The following is a 12,327-nucleotide window of genomic DNA, read 5'->3' as shown; positions in this document are numbered from 1 at the left end:
GTGATCTCTGTCAAATAAATAAAATCTTAAAAAAAATAAATCCAACGGTATTTATGTTACTCGTGGCCTTGGTGGCAGTTCTGGGCCTCTATCCAGCTGGATCATTTACTCTATCTCCAACTCAAGAGGAAGATATAATTTATTCTTAGGTTCCATATTCATTTCTAGCAACCAGTACAGAGTGACAAAGCACATGGTTAAAACGTACTCATTTAAGTCCCAGAAGACAGTTACGAGCCCCAGAGTTTTGTAAAGAGAAACTGAAAAAGGAGGGTTGCCCATTATTAGTAAGATGACTTACCAAAAAAAAAAAAAAAAAAAAAAAAAAAGAAAAATCTTACCAAAAGGAAGACACTGTACAGGTCCCTCCCTAGATGTATACATTCTCCCAAAGCTACAAATTCTTAAGATGACTCTTCTGGAAAAGGTAACTTAGAAGGCAAAGACTCCTGAAACCCATTAACCTCTCTCACTCAAGCACCATTACTTTGAGAACAGACAAGAAGTTTAGGGGAGTCCAATGTCTGGGGTCCTCCACACAGACTGGCTTCTTTGCCAGTTTAGCTTTCAGGTACCAATGCAATTAACAGCGAAAACAAAGTACTCACCCTCGCTTCCCACTTTTTGATGGTGGACCACTTCTCCGTTCATTTCTAGGACCTGAGAAATTCCTTCCGGATTTGGGTGGACCACTGTTGCCACGCCGATTCTGGCGATCTACACCAGGCCTCTGGCTAGAAAAACTTCTCTTCGCTATTTCCCTTTTTGGAGGTAAAACATTCTCTCCGGCCTTTGTAACTGCTTGTGCATTCAAATCCGCATTTTTTTTCTCATCTCTCTCACGCCTCTCATTGAAATCACTGCTTTCAGAAGCTGTTTCCCATTCTTCATTTGCCTGATCTGAAGAGTTCTGGTTAGACAAGTCTGGTGTCTTGTTCCCAGAAACATCCCCAGCAGGGTTAACTGGTTCTTGAACCACATTATTAACGGTGCTACTCGTGGGCACTGCTACCTCGTTGGTTTTGGAAGCAGCCTCTCTCTCTCTCAGACGTCTAAATCGAGGTGGCTTATCCTGCCTCGGAGGTCGGGTAGGACGCTGTCGTCGGGGTCTTTCTCTAGCTGGGTCAAATTTTCGTTCAAATTTTGGAGGCCGTTTATCTGCTGGTATAGGAATAAACTGCTCATGTCTTCTTGGTGGCTCTCCGTCATCTGGTTTAGGAGCTTCTGTCTGCCTTGGGTTCCACTGATTGTCCCTGTAAGCGGGTCTCCGTAAGGTGGAAGGGCGAGCCGGTCGGCCTCCAGGATCCCTTCCACCGCGTCTGAACGTCCCCCCTCTGCCTCGCCGTGTGGGCTCTCCTTTGGGAAGGAAGCCTGGTTTAGATTTATCATCATCCCTCACGTAAGGCTTTTCTAGAGGTCTGTTATCTACTCGGATGTGATTTTCAGGCTTGAAAGAAGACTGAGGCTTTATAGGCTTTTTGTTTTCAGACCGCTCCTCTCTTTTGGGAAGTTTACCTTTGCTTAAACTATCCTTATCGCTCGCACTTTCATGAATCTCACTGTCTGTGTCAGTCTCAGAACCCCGCTGTCGTCGTCTTTTAGGAACAACTTCAAAATCAGAGCTCTCACTTCGTGTTTCACTTTCTTCTCTCTGTCGAAGAGGTCCTGAGGGCACATGCTCTGGCCGTGGCTTACTGTCTCTATACTGAGGATAATCTCGAGCGTGCCCTCTCCCACCCCGGCCACGCCCTCCGTAGGAACCTCTATAGCTTCGGCCTCTGGAATAGTATTCACCCCGGCCTCGACCTCTGTATCCTTGATCTGGAAACCAATCTCTATCTCTAGCTTCTTTCCAATAGGTCCGAGGGGGTAAAGTGGATTCTTTTTTAACTGCAGGTCTGGAATCCGGTCGGGGCCGCTCTAAAACAAGGTCTTTGCTACCAAGTTTCTCAGGCTGTTTTTCTTCTTTGACTGCTGGTGCGGGGACAGTTGGCTGGTTCACAGTTTTAGCCACAGGCTCTACCTCAACACTACTTACAGGTTCCGAGGGCTTCTCGGCATCTTGGGGTGGCTTTTGAACCACAGCTGAAGCTTCTGCTGAAGGTAATTTCTCCAGTTCTGGTTGAGGTGGTGGTGGAACCGACTGTGGCTGGGCTGGTGCTGCAGGCGGTGGCACTGGAGGAAGAGGATCTTTCTTTTCAGTCTTTTCAGGTTTCACAACTTTCTCGGTGACCTTTTCTCCCTTTTCCCCTTCCTTCTCCTTCCGCTGCTCTCGCTCCTCTTTCATATCCCTAAGGATGGGTTTTTTAATGGGACCCGATCTTCTCACAGGCCTATCGTTACCTTCTTCTCTTCTGTTGGAGCTTGGCCTTGGGCCCCAACGAGTTTCGGACTTAGATTTATATAGTTTTTCAGGTTTTGGTCCCTCTGAAGATCGTATAAAGCCATCCTTCTTTGGTTTTTCCTCTGTCCTTTCTGCTGGTTCCTTTGAATCAAGGCATCTGCTGGTTACTTTAGGAATGCTTGCAGATGGGTCATTTCTTTGCTCCTCTGATTTTGAGGTATGGTTAGATCCATGGGAAACACTTCTTTTCCGGGCAGGCAGGCTTTCTCCAGCCGAAATTCGCTCTTCTTGAGGAGTGCCTATAGTTTTTTGATCAGGTATATCAAAACAAGCAGACTGAGTGTTTGTGTCGGTATGACGAGGTCTAACGTCTTCCACAGATCTGCTTAAGAACTTTTGTGCTTCTGTCTCACTGGATTCTCTGACAAAGTCTGCTTTTGGATGAACCTCTAATTGACTATGTTCTACAGGATAAGCAGCAGTAACCTGTTCCTGATCCCGTGGGGCTTCAGACCTAAAAAAAATGAGAATTCAGAAGCATAACTACCAAGACAAGCCCCTTCTCACAAGTATACAGCAAAATAATCCCTCTAATTACAAACCACAGATGTCTAATCATAAAAACAATTTTAAAAGGACCCTAATCTTTATGCCTCCTTAAAAAGTTTAGTGCAGCATTATTTGCAATGGCTAAGAGGTAGGAACAGCCCTCAGTGTCCACTGACAGATGAATGGAGTAAGAGAATGTGGTATGTACATATAATACAGTGTCCTTTAGACACTAAGAAGAAAATACTGTTGTATGCTACCAGATGGATGAGAACATTATGCTAAGAGAAACGAGTAAGCACAGGACAACACTGTAGGATTCCACTTATATGAGGTATATAACGTAATCAAACTCATCCAAGCATAAAGTGGAATGCTGATTGCCAGGGACTCGGAGGAACAAGGAAATTATCGGCTACTTAGTGGATATAAAGTTTCAGTCTTTCAAGATGAAAAAGTTCTAGAAATGTATTGTAAAAGCACCATGCTTATAGTTAACAATACTGTACTGAACACTCAAAATTTCATTGACGGTAGCTGCCACATTATATTGTTTCCCTACAATCACAAATGAACTTCATTCCTTAAGGAAAAAAAGCATGGAAGTTAGGCCATGCTGATGTGAATTTTTAATCCATCAAGACTAGTAATTCCCTTCTATAATCAAAGAATACACTAGAATAGATCTTTCTTCCCCAAAGAATCAGCATTACAAAATAGAGTCGATAAAAGGGAAGAAGTTCTAAGTTTATGGTTATAAGTTACTACAGATCACCAATTATCTGCTTCAAGTTATCTCTGTCAATTAGTATTTGTCTTTATCTTGGCATTAGAAGACTTCCATGAGGTACTGATAATCAAATGTCTACCATTTTTCATTAGTGGAAAACTGTATCAACACTTTAAGCTAGACTACATGTCAAATAGTAGAAACTTGCCAATTTTACATACAACAGGAATTTCAGTATTTAATTCAAGTGTACAGAACTAGGTGACAAAATGCTCTGATGCAGAAATGACGGAAAAAGCAAGCATGTCCAAAAATGAAATGACATAAACTAAAAGGGAGGTAATCAGATTTGTCACTCAGTCCTAAATCAAAATGATCTTCAGGGACACTACAGTTTTCATTTTACCACAATATTCAATTTGTATTAATAATTTTTATAATTACCTTGCATCCTCAGGTTCTTCTGTTGCCTTGGGAGTAGTGGCCTGCGGAGGCTCGGTATGAGGATAGGGATCCGACCCCCACATAACACGAGGTTCAGACAGGGAGACTGCGTGATCTCTTGCAGATCGTGCTATGTGCTCAAATGACTCCGAACTGTTAGCTGATCCTTCCATCTGTTCTCTTCTCATTAATGGCTTAGGAGGAATCATTCCTTTAAAAAAGTCGGAAAAAGTTGGGAAAAACAATCATTATACCCATACTACATAGTATATATTACTATACACATTATAGTACACAATAATATACTATATATACTATTACATATAGTATATACCAATATATTCTTACTATAAATACTAATTTAGAATTCTATATTGGAATTCTATACTTGAGCTAAAGAAATCCTTTCTGTCAAGTGAGGAACTCAAGAAACGATCAATGAAAATTATTCAAGTTTTTCTGTGAATGAAATTTTTACTGTTGCTATTAAACAGATTTAAGAGGGGGCACCTGGGTGGCTCAATCAGTTAGGGCTTTTGACTTTGGATCTCTGGTCATGATCCCAGATCAAGCCTTACATCAAGCTTCCTGCTCAGCAGGGAGCCTGCTTCTCTCCCTCTTCCCCCCCCCCCCCAAATAAATAGAATCTTAAAAAAAGGTTTAAGAACTGAGGAAACAAACAAAGCAAACCTTAACAGCAGCCTATTTTTAAAGGAAAAAATATATATATATAATGCCTATCAAATAACATGTATGATACCTCTGTGCATGTTAATAAAAACATAGTGATGATTATACCAGTAGTGACAGATTTCCAGAGAAAATATTTCTTACAGATAATTCCATGTAGTTTAGTTTAATTAGTTGATCAATGCTATTTATTCTGCCTCTTAAATTTGAAAATTGCAGTAGAAATTTTTGAAATTAAGACATGATTTTTTTTTTCAAAGATTTTATTTATTTGACAGAGATCACAAGCAGACAGAGAGGCAAGCAGAGAGGGGCAGGGGGAAGCAGGCTCCCCGCTGGGCAGGGAGCCCAATGCGGGGCTCGATCCCAAGACCCTGAGATCATGACCTGAGCTAAAGGCAGACACTTAACACACTGAGCCACCCAGGCATCCCAAGACATGGTTCTTGATCATATCTTAACACCCCCCAAATTTTCCTCTACAGCATTCTGCTCATGAATTCTCTGGATTCATCCTGACAGATTCCATGCAACACTACTGATCCACTTGCTTTCAGCTTCCCATGGGAAAACTCAAGTATTTGGCAGACAAAACTGAAAAGCTGGAATACAGAATACAGGGACAAAATTTAAATGTTTTAACACTTAAAAGAGTGAAAACAATTTAGCAAATGACAGAAAATATTTTCAGACTAAAAAAAATTTTAAATATTTACAAAACAGAAAAGAACTAGTGTTTTGGTATTATCACATATATGATACAGTGTCTGGCACTTAACTACTCTGTGCTGAAAGTTACAGACTTTTTGATTAAAAATCTAGGCACCCTCGGAGCGCCTGGGTGGCTCAGCCAATTAAGTGTCTGACCCTTGATTTCAGCTCAGATCATGATTTCAGGATCTTGAGACTGAGCCCTGTATTAGGCCCCCTGCTCAGTGATAAGTCTGCTTCAGAGTCTCTCTGTCTTACCCTCTGTCCCTCCCCTAGCCTTTGTGTGCATTCTTGCTCTCAAAAAAGATAAATCTTTTAAATTAAAAAAAAAAAATCTAGGCAACCTGGGGTGCCTGGGTACATGTCTGACACTTGCTCTTGGCTCGGGTCGTGATCCTTCATGGTTGGGAGACTGAGCCCATGTCAGGCTCCGTCCTCATTGGGAAATCTGCTTCAGATGCTCTCTCCCTCTGCTTCTGCCTCTGCCCTTCCCACTCATGTGTGCTCACTCACTCTCTAAAATAAAATCTTTAAAAATAAAAAATCGGGCGCCTGGGTGGCTGGCTCAGTGGGTTAAAGCCTCTCCCTTCGGCTCAGGTCATGATCCCAGGGTCCTGGGATTGAGCCCCGCATCAGGCTCTCTGCTCAGCGGGGAGCCTGCTTCCTCCTCTCTCTCTCTGCCTGCCTTTCTGCCCAGTTGTGTTCTCTATCTATCAAATAAATAAACAAAATCTTAAAAGAAAAAAAAAAGAAAAAAATCTAGGGGCACCTGGGTGGCTCAGTCTGTTAAGCATCCAACTTCAGCTCAGGTCATGATCTTGGGGACGTAGGACGGAGCCCTGAGTTGGGCTCCCTGCTGGGCAGGAGTCTGCTTGTCTTTCTCCCTCTACTCCTGCTCCCCACTTGTGCACATGCACTCTCTCTCAAATAAATAAATAAAATCTTAAAAAATACATCTAAGCACCCTACTTTAAGTTCTTCCTAGATCAGAGGAGGAACGGCAGGATGACGACCCACGGGGCCGCCAGTGAGCCACACATCGACTTCCACTCACCGGGATGAATGGGCGGGATGTCCATGGCCGGTCTACCGGATATCATCCGAGGATCCATGTACGACTGCATCATGAGCCACCTGGGATCAAAACCCATAGAGGCCAGATGCTGAGGGTGAGGCTGCATGGGCTGGTAGAGAGGTCTGTGTGGCGGCGGAGGGACGGCGCCGCTGGACGGCTGGGAAGGCACGGGCTGCGGGAGCACACCCTGCTGCTGCTGCTGCCACTGCTGCTGCTTCATCTGCTCCTGAGAAGGCAGGATCCCACATCTTGAGACTGTAGCTCCACGGGATAAATCAACGGAATCAACCGTACCAGAAAGTAACAGGGAAAAGAACTCCACAGACAGTTTACAGCGAGAGATGGTAAGTCGAAAGAACACAAGATCGGGCATGACATTTTGGCCTTACGGACTGAATCACGCATTAATTATACTAGAGAATATTCCCCAGAAAGGAGGATGGTGTTTATAAATGAGGCAGAGGAGAGAATACTGACACAGAAGTTTATGGTGAAATCCACTATCAACAACCTTCTATTAAAAAGGTAAAGAATTTTATGGAAAATTTTTGTGCTTTGTGTATTTTACGTTTCGTGTCAAACTACTTCTCAGACTACTGAGTAACCTTTTCAATCACACATACGTGATAAAATGTTTTACTGTTACCTGCTGCCGCTGAAATCGAGGTGGTAAAGACTTCTGAAACTGTTTAAAATAACCAGATAACACAGCAGGTCGAGGCTGAGAGCCCGATTCTGGCTCTGTTTCATGTGCCACTTGTGTGGTCTCTTTTTCACCGCGACTGCTATCTTGTCGAGTGAAAACTGCATCATCCTCTGTCCAAAAAAAGGGTGAAAAATAACGATATTCACCTATGACACTTACCAAATACAAGATGTGTGCACTGGCATAAAATTATTAGAGATTTTTAAAAAGGTTCATGAGGAAGAAAGCATCCTTAACGGCCAAAAAAAACTGTTCTGTACTCTAATACTGGTAGCAATCAATGAGGTTAACAATGAAGTAACAAAACCTTAGATTTCCTCAAAGCCAGGTTCTTTAGAGATCACAGGTCCAAGTTACACCAAAAATTTGTATTTGATAATTTGTGATAGTAAAAAACATCAAATACTACCTATTTCCCATTGTTTCCATAGCTATTAATCCTGTCAGTATTTACCTGCGGTTCACGAGGACTTATGTGAAAACACTTATGGCCTAAATATAAAATGTAACACAACAGTTTGCTTTTTGAAGAAGAGATGATTATCTATAAAGAAACTAATGAATCGAAGTCTGACAATAGTGATCATGGCTATCTTCAAACAAATAAATTATCATTCTATGTAAAGAGTATCAAGAATGATACCAAAAAGAACCATATACATATTTATTTACTAACTAAATAACAATTTCTCATCCTAAAAAAAAGATATCCATTCTAGACAATGTCATTTGTCACAATTACAAAGCAAGCTTGTTATAAATCCTCTTCTCAGAAAACTAGGGATGAATTTTTTAATGAAGTTTATTGTGCCAATGTAAAAACCATGCTCTCAAGAATCACAAACCATATTTTCTTACTGGCATTACATTCAATATTAAGAATGTTGTAAAAAGAAAAATAAAGTATTAGAAAGAAAAGAGAGCCAGTAGGTCCAACACTTAAAAATCAAAAGTGCACATCATGCTGATGAACCCAGCAGAAGTTAAACTGCCATAAAAAATAGAGATGTGAATGAAAATAAAAGCACCATGAAATAATGATTAAAAAGAAAAGCATAAATAAATGGTGTAGACAGTCTCGTCTGACAGTTAAATTAATCACTGTATCACTGACAGAACAAGGACTAAAATGTGAATTTCCTTATTTTGAATCTATAGTCCTTTCTCATCATCTGTTAATGAGATTCCCTAAGGCTGACAGTAATCATCAATATTAAGCTAAGCCAATGGCTTTTGCTTCTTTTTAAAAGATAGTATTTATTTATTTGAGAGAGACAGACAGACAGACAGACAGACATAGCAAGAGAGAGAATACAAGCAGGGGGAGTGGGAGGGAGAGAAGCAGGTTTCCCAGTGGGCAGGAGGCCCAATGCGGGGCTCAATCCCAAGGACCCTGGGATCATGACCTGAGCCGAAGGCAGATGCTTAACAACTGAGCTACCCTGTGGTTTTCACTCATAATGTGCCCGTGGTTTTCACTTCTATGGTGAGAAATTTTACTTTGTTAGTATTATGAGCAACCTGTGCTTGTGATACATAACAAAAGCCCATTATCAATATCAAATTATTTCTACATACATTAATACAAAAATTTATTAAATCTGACAGGGGCCTGCCTTATCTCATTAAAAAAAGTTAAGGGGTGCCTGGGTGGCTCAGTGGGTTAAAGCCTCTGCCTTCAGCTCAGGTCATGATCCCAGGGTCCTGGGATAAAACCCCACCATCCGGCTCTCTGCTCAGCGGGGAGCCTGCTTCCCCCACTCTCTCTGCCTGCCTCTCTGCTTACTTGTGATCTCTGTCAAATAAATAAGTTAAAAAAAAAAAGTTAAGGTAACATACTCAACTTTTTTTTTTTTTTAACAAAGAGCCAAGTCTGATGACTCTAAGTAAAAAATTAAAGGAAAATTGTGAGTAACTTTGTAATATAATTTCAAGCAGCATGATCTTGTAGAAAGACTGTAAGTTTTGAGATTAAAAAAAAAGTTTTCATTATTTCTGTAACAGGAAACAGACTGAAACAGAACTACCTTTTTTCTTTTTTTTTCTGAAGATTTTATTTATTTATTTGACAGAGAGAGAGAGAGAGAACACAAGCGAATGGAATGGCAGAGGTAAGACAAACAGGCTCCCCTCTGAGCACCTGATGCAGGGCTCAATCTCAGGACCCTGGGCAGACACTTAACCAACTGAGCTAGCCAGGCACCCCAAAATAGGACTACTTCTATTTTAACAATAAACTGCTCATTAAGAATGAAATTTACTGGGACACCTGGGTGGCTCAGAGGGTTAAACCTCTGCCTTCGGCTCAGGTCATGATCTCAGTGTCCTGGGATCCAGCCCCCGCATCGGGCTCTCTGCTCAGCAGGGAGCCTGCTTCCTTGTTCTCTCTGCCAACCTCTCTGCCTACTTGTGATAAACTATGGTTAATGCCAGTCAATTAGAGCTCTTAGCACAGTATGAGCTACGTACCTCCCACCTCACATTTTTTGTAAAGATTTATGATAGAGAGTGTGCACACACACACACACAACTGGGAGGAGGGGCAGGGGGAGAGAATCCTCAAACAGATTCCCGCTGAGCACAGAGCCACAAGATCATGACCTGAGCTAAAACCAAGTGTCGGATGCCTAACCAACTGAGCCACCCAGGCACACTCCCCTTACATTTAAACCCACACTGGAGCAAGTGGAAGAAATAATTCACAAACTTGGAGATAGGATAATGGAAATTATGTTTGAGGAACAGAGCAAAAAAATAAACAGAGCTTAAGATACCTATAGGACAAGATCAAGAGACCAAACATACACACGGAGAAGGAGTCCAGAAGCAAGAGAAAGACAAAGGGGCAAAGAGACTATTTGAAGAAATTATGGCCAGAAATATCTCAAATTTGATGAAAGCATGAATATATTTCTAAGAAGCTCTACAAATTCTCAGAGTCCCAAACTGAGACACCTTATAATGAAACTTTAAAAAGCCGAAGAGTGAATCCTGAAAGCAGCAGGACAGCACTAAAGGAGAAGTCGCATACACGGCATTCTCAATAAAACTATTTGATTTCTCATCAGAAACACTGGAGGCTGGAAGGCATCTCAAAGTATTAAAAGCAAAACAAACAAAACAAAACCGAAAAACTATCAACCAAGAATACTATATGTGGCAAAACTGTTCTCCAAAAATGAAGGAGAAATTGAAATACTCCCAGATGAAAGCTATGAAAGAGTTCATTATCACTAGACCTGCCATCCAACAAATGCTCAAGAGTCCTGCAGAGTACAATGAAAAGGAAAGCACACAGTAAACTAAAACTGCATGACAAAGAAACAATACAGGCAAATACATGGGCAATTATAAAAGGCAGTAGTAGCAGGTAACTCTATGTCCACGTGATTTATGAAATGAGTTATTTCTTTAAATAAGCCAATTATTAATCTAAAAGATAGTAACATTACATTTTGGTTTGTACTCCATATTGTTTTCCACATGATTTAAGCAACTAATGCATTTAAAATTAATTAGTAGTTTGTTTCTGGGGATACGAAGTTAAAGATGTAAATCTCTGATAGCAACAACCAAAGGGAATACAAATGTAACTGTTAAAGGAAAAGGAATGAATTTTTTTTTTTAGAAATTTTATTTATTTATTTGACAGAGATAACAAGTAGGCAGAGAGGCAGGCAGAGAGAGAGAAGGAAGCAGGCTCCCGGCCAAGCAGAGAATCAGATGCGGGGCTCCATCCCAGCACTCTGGGATCATGACCTGAGTTGAAGGCAGAGGCTTCAACCCACTGAACCACCCAGGCACCCCAGGAATTTTTGTGTATTATTAGTTAAACTGGTATAAATTTAGTGTTTTAACTTTTGCATGTTTATGTAATCCCCATGGTCAAAACAAAGAGGATAGTTACAGAATATAAGCAAAAAGAAATGAGAAAGGAATTTAAAAATGTTTCAATACAAAAAAAATCACCTAAACACAAAAGACAGTAATCCAGGAAACAAGGGGCAAAAATGGACATAAGGCATATAAAACCCAAATACCAAAACATGAGAAATAAGTCCCTTCTAATCAATTACTTACTTAAAATGGACTGAACTGAACACATGATCCAACTACAGGTTATCTCTAAGAAACTCAGTTAAGATCCAGAGACACAAACAGATTGAAAATGAAAAGATGAACACAGATATTCCATAGCAAGAGGAACCAAGAGAGCAAGGTGGCTATGCTAAATACCAGACAAGCCTGGCTCTGAATTCAAAGTTTTACAAGAGACAAAGGACATGTACTACTAATAAAAGGTTCAGTGCAGCAGCATATAACCATTATAAATATTTTTACATATTTAATATGTTTAATAACAGACCATCAGAATGTATGAAAGCAAAATACCGACAGCACTGAAGGGACAGACTACTGTACATTTACAGTTGGACACTTCAACACCTTCCTCTCAATAATGGATGGAACAACCAGACAGAAGGTCAGTGAGGAAACAAAGGACTGAATACAATAAGCCAACCAGATCTAACAGACTTACAGGACACGCCATCGAACAACAGACATCACGTTCTTCACACATGCACACAGGACATTTTCCAAAACGGACTGTGCATTAGGCCACAATATCAACAGTCAATAGATTTAAAATGATAAATCTCATATAAAGCATTTTCTGCTTATATGAGACATTAACAAAAGTTAATTATCAAAAAAGAGAAGTGAAACAGAAAAACGCACAAGTCCATGGACATTAAACAACACTCTTTTAAACAACTAAGGGATCAAAGAATAAATGACAAGCGAAATTAGAAAATACTTGAGATGGATAAAAACAAAAACACAGCATACCAGAATTTATAGGATGCAGCAAAAGTGGTGCAAAGGGGGCAAATTTACAGCTATAAATGCTTACATTAAAAAATAAAGATCTCCAATTCAAAACCTAGTGTTACAATGTAAGGGAAAAGAATAACAAAGTAAACCCAAGACTACCAGAAGAAAGACAATAAAGATCAACACAGAGATCCACAACAGAGAGAATAGGAAAATAGAAAAATATTAATGCAGCTACAAGT

At 40.5% G+C, this 12,327-nt stretch overlaps 1 protein-coding gene across 16 annotated transcripts in view; it reads right to left on the bottom strand.

Annotated features, from left to right (window-relative positions):
* The window catches only part of PRRC2C (proline rich coiled-coil 2C), a 95,854-nt gene that overhangs the window by 38,645 nt on the left and 44,882 nt on the right, over window positions 1-12,327 (bottom strand). For all 16 annotated transcript variants that reach the window (XM_045084592.1, XM_045084600.1, XM_045084603.1 and 13 more), the window contains exons 13-16: window positions 7,190-7,359; window positions 6,523-6,769; window positions 4,068-4,278; window positions 609-2,858 (exon numbers count right to left, since the gene is read on the bottom strand). In XM_045084592.1, coding sequence (XP_044940527.1) covers window positions 609-2,858; window positions 4,068-4,278; window positions 6,523-6,769; window positions 7,190-7,359 — 2,878 coding nt within the window. The remainder of the gene's footprint in view (window positions 1-608; window positions 2,859-4,067; window positions 4,279-6,522; window positions 6,770-7,189; window positions 7,360-12,327) is intronic.

The sequence above is a fragment of the Mustela putorius genome, unplaced genomic scaffold (assembly GCF_011764305.1).
Source record: "Mustela putorius furo isolate JIRA1106 unplaced genomic scaffold, ASM1176430v1.1 tig00000785_pilon_pilon_pilon, whole genome shotgun sequence".
Lineage (NCBI taxonomy): Eukaryota > Metazoa > Chordata > Mammalia > Carnivora > Mustelidae > Mustela > Mustela putorius.
The sequence above is the reverse complement of the archived record's forward strand: the minus strand, read 5'-3'. Positions and strand labels throughout refer to the sequence as shown.